At 36.9% G+C, this 21,930-nt stretch overlaps 1 protein-coding gene across 3 annotated transcripts in view; it reads left to right on the top strand.

Moving 5' to 3' along the window:
- Positions 1 to 4,254: 4,254 nt before the first annotated feature.
- Positions 4,255 to 21,930, top strand: part of numa1 (nuclear mitotic apparatus protein 1) — a 47,520-nt gene continuing 29,844 nt past the window's right edge. For all 3 annotated transcript variants that reach the window (XM_039745678.1, XM_039745680.1, XM_039745679.1), the window contains exons 1-10: positions 4,255 to 4,360; positions 10,573 to 10,649; positions 11,452 to 11,537; positions 12,544 to 12,626; positions 12,726 to 12,814; positions 15,086 to 15,166; positions 15,280 to 15,370; positions 17,372 to 17,501; positions 18,192 to 18,328; positions 21,329 to 21,431. In XM_039745678.1, the coding sequence (XP_039601612.1) occupies positions 10,608 to 10,649; positions 11,452 to 11,537; positions 12,544 to 12,626; positions 12,726 to 12,814; positions 15,086 to 15,166; positions 15,280 to 15,370; positions 17,372 to 17,501; positions 18,192 to 18,328; positions 21,329 to 21,431 (842 nt within the window). In that variant the 5' untranslated portion in view covers positions 4,255 to 4,360; positions 10,573 to 10,607. The remainder of the gene's footprint in view (positions 4,361 to 10,572; positions 10,650 to 11,451; positions 11,538 to 12,543; positions 12,627 to 12,725; positions 12,815 to 15,085; positions 15,167 to 15,279; positions 15,371 to 17,371; positions 17,502 to 18,191; positions 18,329 to 21,328; positions 21,432 to 21,930) is intronic.

Here is a 21,930-nt window from a genome sequence, read left to right on the forward strand (position 1 = left end):
CCTCGTATATATATATATATATATATATATATGTATCAAAATGACCAGATATTGGTCCTCATTAACCAATTGGTTGGAATGAATACAGCAGCAAAATTGTGACATGTCGAGAACTTGTCCCATCTCATCTCATTTTCCCAGACTCTCTTAATCCAAATCATGATTTGTCAGAGCCTTTCTCGGCTGGATGCAATGTGGCAAACAGATTTGGATGAGCCATCAGTCCATCACAGAGCTCACTCTTGCACACACAGGCCATCTACAATCACCAATTGATGTCTTTTGGGGTGTGGAATGAAAACCCACAAGACACAAAGAGAGAATGCAGACTCCACAGAGATGACACTTGGGAAGGCAAGTCAAACTGAGAATGCTAAAATCTGTCAAATGGCAGTGTATTAACCACTGTACTGTCATGTTTCCCATTAGTAATTGATAATCACTGAAGTTGGTGAAGCAGGGCTGTGGTTACATGACGCTCAACATGTTTTTTTATAAAGACATGATACCTGCTAACAGCTACCATGATTATTGAGACACACCTGTTATCAAAGCTTGGGATTTGCACTTGAGTGTGAACACAGATCACTCATTTTTTTCTTTTTGTTTTAGTATACTCACTTTAAAAGTGATGTAAATGATCTTTTCTGGCCATATTTTAAACTCAATGTGAGTGCTTCATTACAATAACTACTGTATGAACAATTCAAAAGTTTCATTAATGATTTTACCAATATAAAACCACCTTAACAAAGTCTGTTCCTCTGTTGACATTTTGTTTCAAGTTTCTAGTACAAGGCCCACACCCATTCACTTGTTTTTCAACACCCTGAAATTTGTCAAGTACCAAGATTAATGTGGTGTCCAGCATCTTCTCCAGTTACTTCAATGTATAGGATATTTATATGATAAGAGAAATGGACAGACATTAAAAATAATTTAATTTACAGGACAAAAACAAAAAATCACACTAAATATACGTGTTGAATGGTATACCCACAATTCCATGTGCTTTATGCAAATTGGGTCGGCTATATCACTCCATGGGGAGAGCTAACTGGGATCAATGCCTCCCCTGTTTAAACCTTACCAACCAAGGGTTCCCATGAACATTTTCTCAAATTTTAGAGAAGTGAATGACCAGCTAACTTTGTATCAAGCAGTAACTTTAAATGCTGGATGCCCTTCCTATCTGTAGCCTTGTTTACCTGCCTGGGTAGTTTATAAAAGCTGTGTGAGGAGTAGGAGTTACATACTCTGTGGGAGTCAATGGAAGCAAGACATGAAACTAAGCTAGAAAGAAAAGTGATGCGAATGATCAGATGAATGTGTGGAATGTCATGGAGTGTGATGAAGATGGAGGCCGAGTTATGAGAAAGGCTTAGTATGGAGGCAACAGTGTTGTGCTGAAGAGAAACACACGAAGGTGGTTTGGGCATGTGGAGCAAAAGGCAAAGGATGATTGGGTGAAGAGGTGTGGCCAGATGGAGGTGGAAAGGATGAGACCAAGAGGAAGGATGAAAGGAGACCTGGTTGGAGGTCACGCTGGAAAGAATAAATGAAGAGCATAGATAAAAGAATGTCTACACTCTTAAAAATAGAAGTTCTTTAATGGCACTTTAGTGAGTTGTATTGTTCCTTGTAAAACCATTGCTTGACAAAGAGACATTTCATTCCATAAAATATTCTTTCCATATCAAAACTGAGTCTTTGGGCTTTGAAAAGTGTTCCTAATATGTGGAAAAAAACTAGAAATATTTAATTTATGGCAGCCAACCATGCAGGTTCCTAAGAAATCAAGCCTGTGTTACCATATGCAACAAGAGTCCTTTAAAAATGAGCTACCTTTTTGTTCTTGGCTATTTATGGAACCTGTTATGGCTCTAAATAAATAAAGGCCCTTTCTGGAACCTTCATTTGGATAGTTCTATTGGGGACCAAAAATGGTTCTCCTACAGCACTGCATCCACTATGCCACCTTTAATTTTAAGAGCGCAGAGCCATGGAAAGTGAAGGAAGAAGTTTTGGAGGGCAACCAGCTATGCAAACATTGAAAATTGCTGTTAAACTGATCATGACACTGATGTACTGTATTATAACTTATCCAAGTATCATTGAATGAGGGTGTGTACATTAGTTTGCCGGACGTTGGTTCCTGCTCTGCCCTTGATTCTGCAGAGATAAGCTACTAGGATTTTAGCCATTTCTTGTTAGAATTGCTCAGATTTAAAATTCACGAAAATCCTCTTCTTCTTCTTTCGGCTGGTCCCGTTAGGGGTCGCCACAGTGGATCATCTTCTTCCATATCTTTCTGTCCTCTGTATCTTGTTCTGTTATTAAAAGTCACAAAAATACCATTTCAAAGTATTTTTACCTACTGACCAATGCATTGTGCAGTATATTAGAAATGCGATAATGGTGACAGCATTACGTCCAACAAGCTCACCTGTCCTATTCACCGAGATTGTCCAAAATAAGTTCAAGTCCACATTTGAAGGTCCTTCTCTACACCGCACTATTTGGTAATACATACTGATACTGTAAGCATTTGTACACTGGAACAGTTTATTAATTCACTTTATACACACACACACACACATCTCTACATGTATTAAAATACACACTAGATGATCAAACCTTGTGCCCTTTATTGCAGTGAAACTGGCAAAGACGTTCACTCTACGCCACTAGTTGTCAAACACTTGGTCACGGCCCACTCGTGTGTTGTGGGCTGCCTCCGGTGGGTCACTAATGTTTAGAATGCTAGTGGGTGGTGGTGTGGGTCTCAACCCAGGGAGAACTGGTAGGTTGTGACACCAGAAAGGGTGAGAAACACTACTCTAAGATATACAACACCTCTATTGCTCCTCCTCTTAGTTTTGGTAGAAAGCAGACCTCAATTTGTTGATTAAAATTGTGATATTTTCTGTCCTTTGCTTTTACCCAGTTAAACTAATAATTGATTTCTAATTGATTTGTATTTCACGGTTACCAGAAATATTGAGAAAGGTCTAACTACAGCCTGCAATACCTATGACATCGGTCAGGTAATGGCCACAACGTCAGTCATGAAAACACCCTTTGAGTCAGATAACCCTCATCTTAACCATTGTGTAACGGGACCCTAATGTTAATCATAATCTAATGTAATGGGTGTTTTGTGATGTTGGGGCGTTACATGACTGGCCTCACAGGTACTGCAGTCTGCAATTACACTCTGTTGGAAGTATTAGGCTGGGTTGGTGTCGGTGAATTGCAGACTGTCCAGGTGCTGGGCTTGAAACAGTGCGTTTGTGTTTCAAAACCCCGCGTTCTCCGATTTTTAGCAACATATCCATTTCTCCAGATCATCTCCCCTTAGTTAGATAGGTGACATTACATGCGACAATGGATGTGGACCCTGTAATGGTTCACTCGTTGCTGCCTGTATAAATCCCACTGTGTAGTGGAATGGATAGATGTAGCGAACTTGCCGAATTATCTAACCCGGTTCCACAGATTCGCTTTGTAAAAGAGGCGATTTAGTGGTGGATTATATTCACCCACCCCTCAGTTATCGAACCCATTTCATTTAGTATAGTGTCCCGAGACCAGAACCGAATTTACTTTGGAGGCGTCCTAAAGAAGAGACACCACCTTAACGCAAACCAAACATTTGACATAAACCTGCTTGTTTACGCCAAGTATGTTTTGTTATACGGACCGTCGGATAAAAACTCAAACGGGTGGTAAACTGCTTGTCAAACAACATCGCGCCCCGTTTTGAAGATTGCCGTACTTCTGTACTACAACTGAAATCTGATTTGTGTTTACACCCGAGACAAAAAAGGTAATAATAATAACAGAATTCCGATTATAAAAACGAATTCAAACGAGGTGCTCATCTCTTCTGCATCGTCAAGCACGAGTTCAGAACGTCATTAATTATCCACTCATAACACTAATAGCCCGAAAAAATCCTAGAGATTAGGCAAGTTACACAAACTGTCGCTAATTTCAGAACATGTAAAGACTTTAATTTAACATGGGCGCATTTAAGGTTTCTCGAAAACAACCCAGACCTCTCGTTGATTACGTCTGAGTAAGGCAATCAAACTCTGACAGGCGAGAATGGAAAAAAAACAACACAAAGTACAGTTAAATAAGAATGTCGTCCTACACTCCGTAACACGTCAATCAGAAAGTATCATGGGAAAGAACCGCCCTTTACGTAAAGCACGTTCTATGACGTTTAACCAATAAGGAAGAGGAACAATGGCAAGCGCCGAAATTTGAAATGTTATCGTAAACGGTAATGAGCAAGTGACGGGAAAAGTGTACAGCAGTTTTGTAGACAGAAAAAAAACTAGTTTGGGTTAAGGTAAGAGCAGCGTGTTGAATTTACTGCTCGGATTTTCTAAAAACCGCCGTATATCGTAGTTTTAGTGTAAACATATCCTCTTAATGTGAGTTTTCACCATGCTGTTTCGGAACAACATGGCTTTTAATGTATTTGCTAGTAAGAAATAATTTACAGAAGTAATAAAATATATACCGTTTATCTGCATTTTTGAGAGATTATTTCCGATGTCCCTGTTAATTTCTTTACGCGTTTGGCATATTAACTTCCGTGTCATCTAAGATGCTTTTGTAAACGTTTTTATGACAGTGAGTGGTGGTGCTGAAAACGTTTCCCTTGGCATGTGTTCTTGAGTCAATTACCTGAAGGAGGAAGTGTAACAACTTTTCAGTGTATAATTCATCACATCAGTCACATTGTCTTTGTGGCGATTGTAAAAGTGTACCGAGCGGTAGTTCCTCAGTCGAGTGTACAGGTAATATGAGGGCCCAAACAGGCCATAAATCATATTTCTGTATGTAATCTATTGGTTTATGAATATTTTACTATCGGTTTGCCTGCGTACAATACTGGTTTCATTCATATGAACTATATTGGTTCGTGTCCGTATATTATCCGTTTGTATGTGCATATCACTGGTTTGCATATGAACTATATTGATTTGAGTGTGTATATCACTGGTTCCAGTACGTTTGTTATTGGTTTGTGAGTGAACTGCATTGGTTTACGCTTGCATGTTATCGGTTTGAGTATGAATTATATTGGCTTGTGTTCTGTGTCGGTCTAACAATGGATTTGCGTATGCACTACATTGGTTTCATGCACGTCTTATACTGGTTTCATGTGGGTAACCTGTCGATTTTGCGCTTGAACTCTGTTGGTTGTATGTGTGCACTATGTCGGTTTCGCGTATGAAATATATTGGTTATGCGTGCGCACCCTATCGCAACTCTGTGTATGAACTATATCGGTTCTGTGTGTGACTATATTGGTTGTTCACGTGATCTTCAGAGGAAATGGGCGGGGCAAGGAACGGGAACTCAAGGGCCGGTAGAGTCATGGAGTGTAAAGAGATGTATCTAGGAGACGCATCTGCGTTTAAACGGTACTATATATTTATTTTTTCCGCACCATACGTTTGCGAAAGGACTTGGTGGTAATTATTACTATTTAAAAGAATCTACCCTTGAGTCTGTAATGAACGCAAGGATGAAGTTAGGTATGTATTCGGTCCCATCTACATGCTTGCTTGCTTGCAACCAGCATCTGTACTTGTTCACACAGTATTTGCAAAACTGTTACTTATTCTAAAAGTCAAAATATTCTACATTTACGATTGACTTCTTTATGCAACATAACATTTAGTTACTACTAGTTAGATTTATTATGCCCGGCGACCCCGCACCGCGCCGCACAGACAGGTGAAGTGACTTGCTCAGGGTCACACAGTGTCAGTCTCAGGACTTGAACCCACGAACAAAGGGTTGAAAGTGCAAAGCCCTAACCGCAATGCTTGCACATCTATAACGTGTATATTAATTGACTAAACGTGTCCATTCTTTGAAAAGCTAAACATTTAACATTTAGGACCTGCATGGGTCAGTTACATCATATTGGGCCACCTTACCTTTCACAGTTTTGTGAAAGGACAGATGCGTTTTTTAAGATGCAGCGGAGTTTTGCTCTGCCCAGTGCGAGTATCAGGGTGAAACTGACAATGTATTCCCACTTCAAGATCAGATAAATGGGATTTACTGTGATATTTAATGGGCACTGTAAAGTGTTAAATGACGTTGGGCCACCTTAATTTTCATAGTTTTGTGACATTGGCATATATAAACTTGTCCAGGACAGATTCATTTGTTAAATTAGAGTTTAACAATTTTGACCCGTGCAGGACCAAAATGTGGAATATTTATTTTTCAAATAATGGATCAGTCTGTAATGATGACGATTAATGTACACGCTGTAGAATATTTTGCATTGCTGTTATAAAAGAATAAGAAGCTGCTTTGCAAAAGCTGTGTGAATAAGTAGCTGACTGCAAGCTTATACTGGGAGTAGCTGGGAGTGAATAAAATGCCAGCCGAATGCGTACCTAACTTCAGCCCTGTGATCATTTCAGAATTAAGGGAAAATACTGGTAAAAGAATTACCACCAAGCCCTTTCACAAACATACAGTGACGTGCAAAAGTATTCAATCTTTAAAAGTCATCCTAATTTTCTGCATGACAAAAGATTTGTCCATATATTTATCCATTTGGTATTTTTAAAGGGAGCTCTTGAGCTGTAACAAAACGTTATCAAACTCCAAATAACTAAAAAAAAAACTCCAAAGTGATTGTTTGCCTAAGCATTCAAGCCCAACATATTCATACTTTGTCAAGAACCTTTTTGCTGCAGTAACAGCCTTCATTCTTTTGGGGTTATGTAAATATGCCCCAGTTCTGCACATTACTCGGGCGTGATTCTTCCCTATTCTTCTTGGCATGATTCCTAGGTACCCTGTATGTTGGTGGGATGGTATCTCTGAACAGCAGTTTTCAAACAGTTCCCCAGATTCTCAACAGGGTTAAGATCAGGGCTTTGACTTGGCCATTCCGAAACATTCACCTGTCTGTTTTTGAGCCATCCCAGTGTCACTTTGGTCTAATGCTTAGGGTCATTGTCATCTTGAAAGATGAATCTTCTCCCGAGCTTTAAATTCATAGCAGACTGGAACGAGTTCTCCTGCAATATTGTGTGGTATTTGGGCCCATCTATTGTCCCTTCAACTCTGACAAGATTCTCAGTCCCAGCACATGAAAAACATTCCCATAGCAAGATGTTGCCACCACCATATTCCACTGTAGGTCTGGTGTTTCTTGTGGCATGGGCAGTGTTTGTTTTACGCCACACATTCTGTACCTCTTTGAAGTCTGAGAAAAAAGTTCTATTTTGGTTTCATTTGAGCATAAACCCTCCTCCCCACATTTAACTGGAAAAACGCCATATGTGCTTTTATGTGGACCATCTTAAGGAATAGCTTCTTTCTTGCCACCCTCCTGTAGAGGCCTGTTTAATGGAGACCTCTTGAAATTGTGGACCCCTGCACCTTCACTCCAGTTTCAGCCAAAAAGCATTGCAAACATCTGAGAGTGACTGACTGTTGGATTTCTAGTTTCCTCTCTCTCCAGTTGATGTCTAACTCTGATGTTCAGTCTTGAGGGACGGCCTGTTCTAGTAAGAGTCTCGGTGCTGTGATGAACCTTCCACTTTCTGATGATGGATCCAGCAGTGCACAATGGGACATTCAAACTCTTGATATTTTTATAGTCCTTTCCTGCTACCTTGTGCATTTCAATAACTTTGTTTCTCACATCAGCAGAATGCTCCTCTCTCTTCATTTTTTCAGTGACTGTCCACCAAAGACTACGGCCCCTACGAAGGGGGCTTTTTATATCCAGAGAGAAAGCAGCACCTCATTATGTTTAATATGACTGTCAAATGTCTGCCACTTTTGTAATTAATTTGTCATTGGTGTAAGCCTGGAGCTTCCAAAGCACAGAGGTTTAAACACTTACGTAAACACTAACTTTTGTGGTTTTCTTCTTCAATTAAATGTCTACATAAAATTAGTTTATTTTGACTTTGGAAATGTTTTGTTACAGCATAAGAAAAAATATGGAATGAATAAATATGTACAAATATTTTGTCTTGCATAAAATTATGACAGCTTTCAAGGGGATTGAATACTTTTGCACGTCACGGTATGTTTGTGAAAGGGGTTGGTGGTAATTATTTTAAGTTTGGTACACATTCAGCTGCCTTTTTGTTCACTTCTAGCTACATCCAGTATACGCTTGCAGTCAGCTACATATTCACAAACCAGCTTCTACTATATTAACAGCAAGGCAAAATATTCTACAGTGTGTACATTAATCCGCAAACTGATCCATTATTTGAAAAAATAAATATTCCAGATTTTCAACCAAAACTTGAACGGGTTGAAAATGTTAAACTCAACTTTAACAATGGAATCTGTCCTGGACAAGTTTATATTATGCCAATTAATATACACGTTGTAGATGTGCAAGCATTGTGGCGTAGTGTTTAAGACTGCACTTTTAAACTGAGTTCGTGGGTTCAAGTCCTGATAATGACACTATGTGACCATAAACAAGTCACTTCACCTGTCTGTGCGGCGCGGGGGGCACTGGGCGAATGTAACCAGTAGTATCTAAATGTTGTATGTTGGATAAAGGCGTTAGTACATGCAGAATATTTTGCCTTCAGAATGGATAACTGGTTTCAAAAGTTGTGTGAAAAAGTACTGTGGCTGGGTGCGAGCAAACATGATCCTGGAAGCAAATAAGAAGACGGCCCAATACGTACCTAACTTCAGCCTTGTGTTCATTACAGACTCAAGGGTAGATTCTGTTAAATAGTAATAATTACCACCAAGTCCTTCCGCAAACGTATTGTGCAGAAAAAAATATATAGTGCCGTTTAAACGCAGATGCGTGTCCTAGTCACTTGTCTTTATACTCCATGACTCTACCTGCATTTGAGTTCCTGCTTCTTGCCCCGCCCATTTCCTCTGACGATCACGTGAACAACCAATATAGTTCACACGTAGAGCCGATGTAGTTCATACACAGAGTTGCCAACTAATATGTTTCATACGCGAAACCGACATAGTGCACACATACAACCAACAGTGTTCAAGCGCAAAATCGACAGGTTACCCACATGACGTGCATGAAAGCAATATAGTGCATACGCAAATACATTGTTAGACTGACACAGAACACAAGCCAATATAGTTTATACTCAAACCGATAACCTGCAAGCGTAAACCAATGCAGTTCACTCACAAACCAATAACAAATCATACTGAAACCAGTGATATACACACGCAAATCAATATAGGTCATATGCAAACCAGTGATATGCACATACAAACGGATAATATACGGACACGAACCAATATACTGTAGTTCATATGAATGAAACCAGTATTGTACGCAGGCAAACCAATTAAGTATGCACGCAAACCGATAGTAAATATTCATAAACCAATAGATTACACACAGAAATATGATTTATGGCCTGTTTGGGCCCTCATATTACCTGCACACTCGACTGAGGAATTACCGCTCGGTACACTTTTACAATCGCCAGTTTCTGTCCATGGATTTTCACAAAAAGATCTACAGCTAGTGTTTAGAGAGTAGGAGCCATAATCGTGAATAACAGATCACGAGCTGCTCAAAAAAGCGTCTTTCTAATTGTAAGAAGGCTGGTAAAATAAAAGTATCATTATCGGGTAATCTAGCATTCTGAAATTCACATCTTGGCAAGTTAGGAAAGATGTGCTCATTAAATTTGGGCCATTGTGGAACTCTGGCGACAGCAATTTAAACTTTAACCTTTAAAACAAGAACTACAATAATTTAGTGGAAAGGTGGCGATGGCATGATAGAGTATTTCTGCTTCAGAGGAGGAGAGAAAGGGCTTGACTCCAGCAATTTTGTGATATGGGGGAGAAAATGGCTTGAAGGCATGATGTCATTTTCAAACCTCAGACAGTAACGAAATAAAACTCCAAGACTGGAGACCCAGTCTGAATGTAGATGTTTACAGGAGCAAAGTCCAATGAGAAATGATCAAGCCCTTTGGATTAAGTTGGAGATCTTAGAGCAGCAGTACAACCTTCTTTACATTCTGTTGTAGAAGTTAGCAGATATCCTTACATGGATGCTGTTCAGGCTGAAAGTGAGGATATACAAGTGTGTCGTGCAGCAGGTGGAGTGCTCTGGTTAAGCTACACTCATGAAGGTGCACATCTTAAAGATTAGAGTGGGAAAACGTGGTATAGCCACAGAAGAAAAATATATATAAGTAAAATAATATAGCATTTTTTTAAAGGGTAATGCTCCATCTGTAAATTAAAAAAATATGTAAATTTTTTAATCTTTAAAAATACCTTCTTTGTAAAAGTTTATCTTGCTTGTGATCTTTGCCCTGTTTCATATCAGAAGTTTTATTTTATTGAAGATGCAAAAATGTATGTGTTTACAAAAGCTGTGAACTGACCAGTATGTATTTTTTTTACATAAGAAAAATATTTTAATGCATTTTCCTGTGTTGTACAATTCCGCGCTTTGGTCAGTGCTTTTAATAGTCATTGCTGTAAAGTGTGCTATTTAAAACAAAGGCTAACTGAACTTTTATTGATGCTTACACTTAGGTTCTTCAAGAAAGGGCAGCAGAAGAGCAGCCTCAATGGTGGTCGATGAAAAGAGAAAGTTGTCCCTGTTAACATGGGTGAGTATTACTTGTGGATATTCTGGAGAAACAAAGGGAATAAGGATTAGTGAGCTACGCTGGGCTGAATGGCCTGTTCCATTTTCCTTAAATATCTAAACATTCTTAACCATTACAATTCAGAGTGCAGTAAGTTGATAAATTCATATTACATTGTTAAATATACAGTAGACCATTCTTCGTGCTTGACAAGTCCTGGCAGCAGTGTTACACTCGCAGACTAACCCAGAGTCCAGTTTACATTATGTCTTAATGATGTAGCCAGTTCTCAATACCATATTGTGATTATTATATGTATTGTTAGTTTTATTTATTTGTATATTTTAATAGGTACATATTTATAATTCTAAAATTCTAGAGAGTTGTGTGTGTTCTCTGTTTACTGCTCTGTTTGTTTTTAATGAAATTTACAAACTGATAGGGTGCTTTGTGATAACTTGAGTGAAGTTGAAGTGAATAGGACCTCTCATGTAGCAGGCATGTTTTATGTGTGTATGTACTGTACATAAGTAATGTAGAATGAATCCTATATATAGGTATACAATCTGTCTTATAAAATGCAACAAATTTGTTATTGTTTTAAAATAAGGAAATGGCAAAAAGTCATGATAGTTAATAAAAGAATGGAAAGCTGGTCCTATTATAAATTAAATAAAGAGAAGTGAAGACTTTGTGCTTTTTGATCAGTGCTGAAATTCCTCTTGTTCTTTACATTGTTTTCTGCTGTCCTTGAAGTCTGTTTCACTTGATTTTTTATCATTATCTGTTTCCTGATCTGTGATTTTTATATCATTCTTGTCAGATTAACAGCCTGAACCTCACCACACCCATCGAAGACTTTTCTAAACTTCAAGATGGCACTTTTTTTGTAAAGCTAATCTCAAAATTGTAAGTGAAATAATGAATATAAAATTTAAGTATTGACTTGGTTGAAGAAAAAAAAAAAACCTATAGTAATGTGGCACTGTAGCATTAGTATATCAACAGAGAATTGAATTTGTACCCGTGGAAGGGTTTATTTATTTTAAATTAAACTTCTAAAAGAACACCGATCTTCTTTCTACAATCAAATAACTGTTCAGACATCATAACTGGATTTACAGGAGGTGGCACAGTAGTCACTGGTGCTGCCTCACAGCTTCCAGACCACTTACTGTGCAATATGCATAATCTCCCTGTGTCCATGTGTGTTCTCGCTGCATACTCTTATTTGTCCTACTATACATCAGTAAACTGCATGTTTACTTGATAAAATAGAATTTTAAATCTGCCTGTTATCAGTTTGTTAGCCCAGTGTAGGTCTAGTGTGTCATCCTGGTGTGATGCTGCCTGGTTAGTGTTCTGCTCCCCACAACCTTACATTGGGCAGCCTCAGCAGTGGCTGTGAAAATGCATCACACTTTACCAGCTATTTACTTGTATACATATTATATAAGCGAAATCAAACTCCAAGCAATAATGACTTTTGCATACTTAACATATTATATGCAATAAGTGATTTCCTTTTTTTTTTTGGTTGTATTATCTAACTCTGCATCAGAGCTTTGCCTGTGTTATTTAACTTTTTTTTTTTCTTCAGAATTATTAGCTGTTTCTAATAAATGCATTCACTTTCATGTATTTTTTTTCTCTTAAATAAAGAACATTACTGCATTAAGTACTTTGGTATTATCAAGTTTTGATTGGTACAGTATTCTGATAAGTTTATTTTATAGTTTGGGAAAATCAGACTATGAACCAGTAGCTGTGGAGGACAAAATGTTACCGTGTGTTTTCTTCACTCTGCTGTAGTGTCTTATTTTTGTATTCTTACCTAACTCTTCATTTAGCTTCAGAAGATGTTGAATTTCAAAATATTTGACAGTATAACTTATGTTGTCATTTCTTCTTAAAGAAAAGGAGCTGAAAATGAAGCAAGGAAAATTTTGGAGCAGCCAGTTCAAGGAAGGCTAGATTTTATCTCAGACTTTTTAAAAAGTAATTGATCCTTACTTCCTTTTTAATTGGAATACTGAAATACTTTAAACTCTATTCATGGTTGAGTTAGATTCACATACTTTCTTCTTTTGCAACCAGGTTATTGTCGCTACAACACAAATATGGGGGCCCTCATTTCCTGGGAGAATATCAAAAATGGAGAAAACCTTGATGTGGAGCTATCAAAGGTAATGCATATGAATGTCATCGATAAACGCAAATTTAAAATCCAAAAGGCAAAGATACTTCCAGCAATGTGCTTATGGAAAAATTCTCTCTCTCTCTCTCTCTCTCTCTCTCTCTCTCTTATATATATATATATATATATATATATATATCTATATATATATATATATATATCTATATATATATATATATATATATATATATATATATATATATATATATATATATATATATATATATATATATATAGATATAGATATATAGATATATATAGATATAGATATATATATAGATATAGATAGAGATATATAGATATAGATAGAGATATATAGATATATATATAGAGATATATATATATATATATAGAGATATATAGATATATAATTTGCAGCTGCAGATCCACTAAGGGAGAAAATGAATCAAATATCATAAAGTTATGATATGTGAATTATTTTCTCCCTTTGTGGATCTGCAGAGATATATATATTAGTTTTTGAATTATTAAATGTATATATTATGTTTAAATACTAGCTTCATGCATGTTCTTAAATTTCAGCAGCCAGAACCTTCTTTTTAAATTCTTATGAACAAAAGTGATGTTTTCTATAGCTAGAATAAGAGGCATTATTTGGTTTGTATTTGGTTGGTGACGCAAAGACATGAGTAGGTCTAACAGGTTGTAACAGAGATGCATAGACTACAAAATAATTAAGTACAACCCAGTTAAGGGTTTACATACAGTAGCTACATAACTAGGTTTCTCGTGGAGAAATCCATGTGTATTAAACTGGTTTCTCAGACACCAATGTCCCAGTTTCTCTAATGGAATGTTGGTATACCTTGCGTTTTTGAACCTGGTTGCTGTGAATAGCTGGACTACTAAAGTGCGTTTAAACACACATTATTTATCTAGCATACAGATATTTCTAAAAAAATGCATTAATATCTGTGTTCTTTGCCATAGCTTTAAATGCTCACTTTTCTTTGGCTGTTTTAATTATGATGTACCTTTCTGTAGAAATTATTATTTCTTTAATTGTATACAAATGTTAATGGTTAGCAATGAGCAGTACAGACACAGGAGCCATCAATGCTAAATACCAATGAAAGACACTTTATTGCCATTTTCACTTGTCAGAAATTATTTTTACAAATTAGCAGATAAGTGAACGTGATATTGAAAGAATTGCTCCGCATTAAAATTCAATGTCAGCCCTAAGACACAGTTAAGAAATCCAACTCTATAGAAATGGGTAAATTAAATGAAAATTAAGTGCATTACAGTTTTTCCAAAAGCATAAATATATTAGATTTTTTTTAAATTAAAGACTAAGAACTCACTAAACAAATGGATCACTTAACAGTGAGAATGATACAGTGACTGTGAAATTTAACACAAGCCAGCAGCAACAGGGTGCTCCAGGACTGAACTTTGGAGCCATGAACGTTGGGCTTTCCTATTACTTATGTGCTCCCCGAACTGTTCACACATGTAAGCCACGCAGCTCCTGGTGGTTGTTTATCAAAAATGACACTTTGATAGGCTTTGAGGGTAGCAATGTAACCTCCTATTTTGAAATATGGGTCCTGCTAGGATTTTACCCTGTGTGGTGGTGGAGTATACTGTCTGCAGTTATCCTGGTCACAAGGTCACCAAATACAACCCTTACTGTTTTATAGTAAAAGGTTTACTCATTGTTGGGTGACGTATATTCTTTTTCTGTGAAGTTCATAGCTATGAGAATTGTTTCTGAATAGACAGGAGAAATGAAAGGGTGTTATTTCTCTTTTTAAAATAGTTATGTGTTGCATGTACCTGAAAGTATTTTGGCCTAAAATCTTGAAGTAGCATATTACAACATCATGGGCAAAGACAGATTACAGAGATGTACCGTGTACTTTAGATAGATAGATACCTTATTAATCCCAAGGGGAAATTCACATAATCCAGCAGCAGTATACTGATACAAAAAAAAATATTAAATTAAATAGTAATAAATATGCATGTAAAAGCAGACAATAACTTTAAATAATGTTAGCATTTACTCCCCCGGATGGAATTGAAGAGTCACATAGTGTGGGGGAGGAACGATCTCCTCAGTCTGTCAGTGGAACAGGACAGTGACAAAAGTCTGTCACTGAAGCTACTCCTCTGCCTGGAGATGACACTGTTCAGTGGATTCTCAATGATTGACAGGAGTTTGCTTAATGCTTTGCATTCTGGTGTCATTTTTTCATGATTTATTTTTTTGCCCATGTGTTGTCTTGTTCAGGTTGTGGTCCTTCTTTTGTATCATTCTCACATGTGTGTCATGCATCAACAGGAGTTTGAGAAGCTGGACTACAGAGTACAGGTACTCACGCTGTATCACTTTTTAATTGAGTAAATAAAGTACTTTTTATGGAATGAAAATACATTTTTTTTATTTGCAGTGACATTAATCTGGAACTGTCTTTCTTTGTTTAGGCTGAGCTGGCCTCTATTCTGAGATTTGTTCTTGATAATGAAGAAAGCCTTTATTTGAATGATAAATTGGAATACTTCCTTAAAAGCAAAGGTGATTTGTTGTGTAAAAAATATTATTTTAAGAGTGAATGAGTGAGTGTTTGTTTAATGCCATAAAACTGACTTTCCTTTTTTTTTTTATATATTTATTAAATAGTTGATTACCTTTCCCTCCTATTTGCATGTGTGTAAATGTAAACTCGGCCCAATTAAAGCAGTTCTGGTTGGCTCTTTTTTTAAATACTAGTTAACACTATCCGCCTGATTCAGCCACACTTAACTAAATTTTGAACCCACTAAACTCATGCTTTTGGTTCACATAGAAATGCATTATGCTACAGTACATACTTTAACAATTCCCAAAATGTCTTGAAAGAAAGAAAAAAAAATTAGGAAAAATTAGTGTTCTTTCTGAAGCTTTTGTAGTGCCTTCAAACTAGTCAGTGGCAAACATTAGGCACAGTAATCCATCTTCCCAAGAGTAGTTATACTGAGAAATCCTTTGGCGTATCCTATAAAATGTTCCATTAAGCTGTAAATGTCATCAAGGGTTCCTGCTGGCCTGTCACCTCAAGGGAGCAGTTTGTTCTTTTCACTTAATCAGTATCACAATTCTGTGCTCCTTATTCCATTGTTACCTTTTATCAGATATTAAGGTCACGTTCAAAGTGAAAAGTGCCTAAACTGGTACCAGAAATGTTTTCCCACAGCATATTATTATTTATTTATACATAATTATTGCCTGTATATATGTGTAAACCTTTAGTTTATATATTAAACATATCTTAGTCTTCTGTAGAAATCCAGGTAGTGTTACTTGAATTTTTGGAAGAACTTGCACCATATAGCAATCTGTTTTCTAGAAATGAAGAAAAAAAAAAAAGGCCCTTTCTCAATGGACTGAACAATGTTTAGAGACATCATTGGCTGGACACCCAGATATCTTTTTACCTTTCTCAGACATAATGGAGAGAGATGTGAAGATAGTGGCAACTTTGGACCCTTAAGGTTCGCTTTTCTGTTCTGGACCTCTGGGCCTCACACCTGGTGATGATGCTTTAAAAGATTTGGTAACCTGTTGTAGGCCTAAGCCTCTGTCATCCTGTAATTTTCATTTCTAACCCTGCTTTACCTTTCTGTGAAACTACAAAGTTGACAGACGCCCCTCACCACCCCAGCTGAGCCTATGAGATCAAGTAAGATTCAAGTGTATAGGCCTGATTAATGTTAAAAATGGGGTTAACAAAGTTTATCTAATTTAGCCTCAAAATGACTTTTGCTCTTTAGTAATTCTGTAATCATTTCAGTACTTTTTCTTTTCTTTTCTTACCGTTGATCTAACATGTATTTTTTATGCATTGTGTATATTTCCTAATTCGGTTACAATTTTTAGTGTTGCATCCCAACTGTTTGTTCTCTTAATTTTAGATAGATTTAGCCAAAGATCTCAAACCCAGTATTTAATATATTTGAAAACCCTAAACCTATATATTTAAAATGGGTATTTCAGAATAGAAGGCTTCAGTTAAGACTTCTGTGGGCTGTACTTCAAGTAATCTTTTCACCTGAGAAGAGGAAACTGTTCTTGTGTTTTTGCATACTTTATCCAGGGCAACCGTTAATAGCAAGTGCTTGTTTGATTTCTAGACAGCCTAACCAAACTGTCAAAACTTCATATGTTAATCTTTTTTTGTGTGTGTGTGTGTGTGTGTGTGTGTTCAATATAACCTGTAGTGGAAGAAAGCTGTTGCAGAGCTTTGGAAGTCTGTGTATTTATTTATGTATTTATTTAAAAAAATATACCCCCCCCAAACAGCCACATAATTATTTACATCTCCTGTGGCTTGGTTGACTTCATGGATGACTTAATCATTTAGTTAGGAAATGCAGTTATACTGGGTTAATTGACTTGTCTCATGTAGGCCAGAGAATTCAATATATTGTGTGTGTTGTGCCTGTCTAGTTCTCCTAACCTTAGATATCTAAGAAACAAAATACAGTGCATACAATTTTTGCATTGCTAACTCAATCTTTTGTCAACTCTTCTCTCTAGTTATGCTTCCATTAACAAGCAATTCGAGCACTTCTACTCTAAGTGAGGAGGAGTCGCCTGTTTTTACCAGAAAACGCAAGGTGGAAGTTCACTTTGTTGACCTGCATACGGTGGCTTCCTCCTCTACTAGGTATTATCATATATATTGACCTTATTTTCATATTGTAAAATGTTCAAAAGTTTAAGGAAGTGTGGTCAGTTCTGATCCTTAAGGACTGTGGACTTGATTTCTGAGATTTCAGGTGGTTAGAAAGAGTTGTCTGATTTAAATTTTTTTTTTTTTATTGATATCAAATTAAGAATTAGTTTGAACAAAACATAGCTACTCTCTGCAGCTTGTCCCTGCTTTAAATGACAATAAAGATGAAAAAGTTTTTTTTTTTTTTCATTAAACACTGCTTGTTTCCCTATAATATTTCCTAAAAATTGAGATCTCTGTGAGAAACTCAGTGTTTTTCTTTATTGAAACCACTCCAAAGTATCCCGAGATGGCTAGCTATTTCCTGTCAGCCTATGGTGTTCTGAAATACACAGGTGAAAATTGAACACTTATCCAATTATATGTTGACTATTCAAGCTTAAATATAATCTGTGCAGTCAGAGGAATATAACCCCTATGCAGCTCTATTGGAATTGCAAAATAATTGAATCAAATTTGAAACCAGGAAAAATGGATTGATAATTGTGTATATGTTGAAAATTTCATGCTTTGTTACAAAAAGATAGGAATAGTTTAGTCTGGATTGACAATGACATAGAATTTTAATTTGGGGAAAGAAAATCTAATTTTCAACCGTCTGCTTTAAAACTACTTCCTTAGCTCTCCAATACAGGATGTCCTGAAAACTCCTCAGTTTCAGGTTCGAAAATTGCAGACGCAACTGGCTTTTGAGAGAAATATGAGGGATGAACTTGAACTGGAACTAGCTGCCAGCTCAAAAATCATTACCGAGAAGGGTAGGTATTTTCCATTGGTGGTTTTTTATTTATTTATTTATTTATTTATTTATTCTTGCACCCCAAACCTAGAAGACAACAGTCAGTCACAAGCCTCCAGTCTACATTCTTCAAAGGCTCCATTCATTATGTAAGTCCTCACACAAGTCCTGGTTGAGGGTGGGAGTGAAGAACAGACAGGCTGCTATGTAACTCTCGGCTCCTTCCCCTGTGTATCCTCTGCATCAAACACCAGAAGAGACAGACTCCGATTGTGTGTGTAACATGGCCTCCCACAAAGTCATGGATTCAAGAAAGTACAGTTGTGTTACAATTGAGGCTGAACTGGTAATGTTTAACTACAAACTTGCATTGCTATAATTCAAGGACTCATCTTGTAACATTTTTTCCCACATCCACAACAAGGGTGCATTGTCAAGCACAAGTGTAAACTCCCTGCACTAGAGGTAGTAAATGTATTGGGGTGCAGCTCATTTGATGGCAAAACTTCTTCCTACAATGGCATACCTTGTCTCCCTCTCCATCTGTTTTCATATCATCAGATAACATTATTATTACTTATTTGGCTGACGCCTTTATTCAAGGCGACTTCACAACATTTGAGAGATATAATTTGTTACATTTCTGTTGTTTTTTTTCCCCAATTGGAACATAACCTGATGAAGTGAGTTGCTCATGGACAGTAGTGGAATTTGAACCCACAACGTCAGGGCTTAAAGTCCATTTGCCTTAACCACTACACTATTACTGTATACTTTTCTTCAATTATCTGGCTCTGAAGCTAGTCTCAGTAGCATTAGTTGGGAGAATAAATTTAAGCAAAGTTAGGTAAAGGAAGTACAGTTGATGTGAGTGCCACATTTAGATTAACAAATGCTGGTTCTGCAACAGGAAATTTCCACACAGTGTTAGTGGCTTGCTTTTATGTCCTTTCTGGTAATTGGTTCTCCCCCTTTGTAATTTACAAACCTTCAATAACACCCAGATAACCCACAGAAGATTTGCTCTTGCCTTTTGTTTCTTGGCTGGGGCAAGAGATTTATGTCCTACTACACACATTAGGCATTTCAGTTCAGTACTTTTTGGGGTTAATATGCAGCCCATTGTTCCTTAATAAAATAGCAAGTGGGTACCAGAGGTGTTCCTGCCAGGTGCTGGAGTAGACAATACTATGGTAATATTGGTGTTTTGGAGCTTTAGCAATTTATCTGCTAGACACTTGTGAGATACCAGAGCTCCGTGTGGCCCAAAGGGAATGACACAGTACTGCCAGCATTCACCAAAGGAGCTAAACACCATAGTTTTTGTTTTTTCTTTCCCCTCTTCGGTTGAAATCATTGCAGACTTAATGCAATCTGCCCATTATAGCACAAGAACACTGGATCTTGACAATAGACTTTCTTCAGTTGCTCCTAGATCAAGCATTTCTATTTCCAGTTCGACTTTAGCATATTTTGACTTAATGAGTTTGTAAGGTGTCTTGCAACTATAACCTAATGGTCAGTGAGGATACCATGTAAATATGGTGGATGATCCGGCTCTGAATGTGTGACATTAGCTTCTTTTTATATGGTTGCTTTGTTGGATATTTTTTTTTTTTATATTGGAGACAACTGGTTATTGAAGTTTAATTCTGTTAACTCATGAAATAAAAATGGTTTTCTGTCATGGTCATCTATTAGAGGGTTTTACCATCTACTCAAACAAATCATTCACTTCTTTTAACTCATATGGATGTAGCATGGAATGTTAATGTTTGAGGTTGGAAAAAATTATTACTTGATTTCTTCCGAATGGAATTTGTGCAATGTGTTGCTACATTTATAAAACTAGGTCTGGGTCTGTGGAGAATTTTCTTTGTTCTCTTGCGCTAGGGTGCTTGGTATTTTGAAGCAATATGCAAAAAAATTCCAAGGCATTAGTATTAGTGTTTGACTGCATTTACCATTCTGTCTTGACTAAGTCAAGGATGCTCCAGGTGTGTCTCAATGTGGTAACTCGAAAGAAGAAAGCTATGTGAACACCCGTCGTATCTCTGTAGACTAATGGCATGAAAGGGAGTAGTTAAGATTTCTCCCATCTGCCTGTACTAGTTTTTGAAGCATCTGTTTAAGGGTTGGATTAAAATGTTCTGCCAACCTATTGGCTTGGAAGGTAAACCAATGCTTTCATATGAGTAACACACAGACATCTGCCAGTTTAAAGTATCTTTGTAAAGGGCTTTCTGTGATCCATAAAGGTTTAGGAATGACTACCTGTGTAAAAACCCTAATTTCTGAGTAATAGTTTTTGAGTTTATGACCTGAAGGGTTGCTTTAGGATGGCGGTTAATATGATAAATGATCAGATGTACAGTATTTGTGGCTGCAAACAGGTGTCTTTAGTGGACCTGTATTATCCCTATGAATGTGCTTGAATGGTATCTCAGTCAATGGGAGTAGCACAAGTGGGGCTTTTGATTTTGCTTTAATTGATATCCTTAGTAGGAGGTACAATAAACGCAGTTCTACTCATTAATTCCAAGCTGAAAACAAAAAGATGTTTAATTTGCTTCAGCATCCTCAAGTGTCCTTCCAACATATGGTTGTGTACCAGCTTGTTTATCTTTTTGTAGGAAGGGTGTGAGATTACCAGGTGTTACTGTTTCTAGCTCTGGTGATTCACCACCCAATATAAGTTATCATGTATCTACTGGAACAGTCTCAACAGTAGGGTAGCCATTAATGGAAACCAATGCATTTGTGGTATGTCTAAAGAGGTCACCTTTTCACAGCTCCTTTTGAATAGGCTCTGCACCTGTTTAAATTACAGCCCTATGTACTGTAGAGGCTGTATGGGAATAAATACCTCCATGTATATACTCATGTTTCTATGTATCACACATGCTGTGTATTTTAAGTATACTGTATTTGTAATTGTGTAGAAACTGTACACTAGGATTAAAATATTAAGTGCTATATAAACCTAATTAAATGAATTATTTAATTTATTTTGTTACAGAAACTCAACTGTCACTTCTGCAACAGCGGATTCAACGCCTTGTAAAGCAGCATGACCAAAATGAACCCAAGGAACTAGAAGAGTTAAGAGAGAAAAATGAAAGGTAATTTGAACATAAGTGTGTGTTTCATTTTTTAACTAAAACCATCTATTCCATAAACTTTTGTGCATAAAACTTTATTAGCACAGATTTTCTATAAAACGTCAATAAGAATTGCAGATTGCAGCTTGTCCAACAGTGTTTTGGCCATTAAATTTAACTACTTTATGAAGTGCAACTTTTACATTGTATTATGTTTCACAGGTCACAGTAAAGCAATTACTGAAGTTTATAATTCAAAAATCCCACAGTTAATGGGAAATGTGGTGGTGAAGTTTTCAGATTCTAGAGTATGTTAACACATTTTATAACTTGAGCATAATATTGTCTTAGCTCTAAAAACCAATCAGTGTTTTTCTAGAAACTTTTCCCAAACTTTTGCTTCAGATCTCTAAAAACAATGATTATCTTTCCAGTGCTTCCTCTGGCAGAGCCACTGCTGGACAATACATTAGGCGACTCAGGAGAGCGTCTAGCTCACTATCATCCGTGGGGTGCCAGT

Source organism: Polypterus senegalus, chromosome 2 (genome assembly GCF_016835505.1).
Source record: "Polypterus senegalus isolate Bchr_013 chromosome 2, ASM1683550v1, whole genome shotgun sequence".
Taxonomy (NCBI): domain Eukaryota; kingdom Metazoa; phylum Chordata; class Cladistia; order Polypteriformes; family Polypteridae; genus Polypterus; species Polypterus senegalus.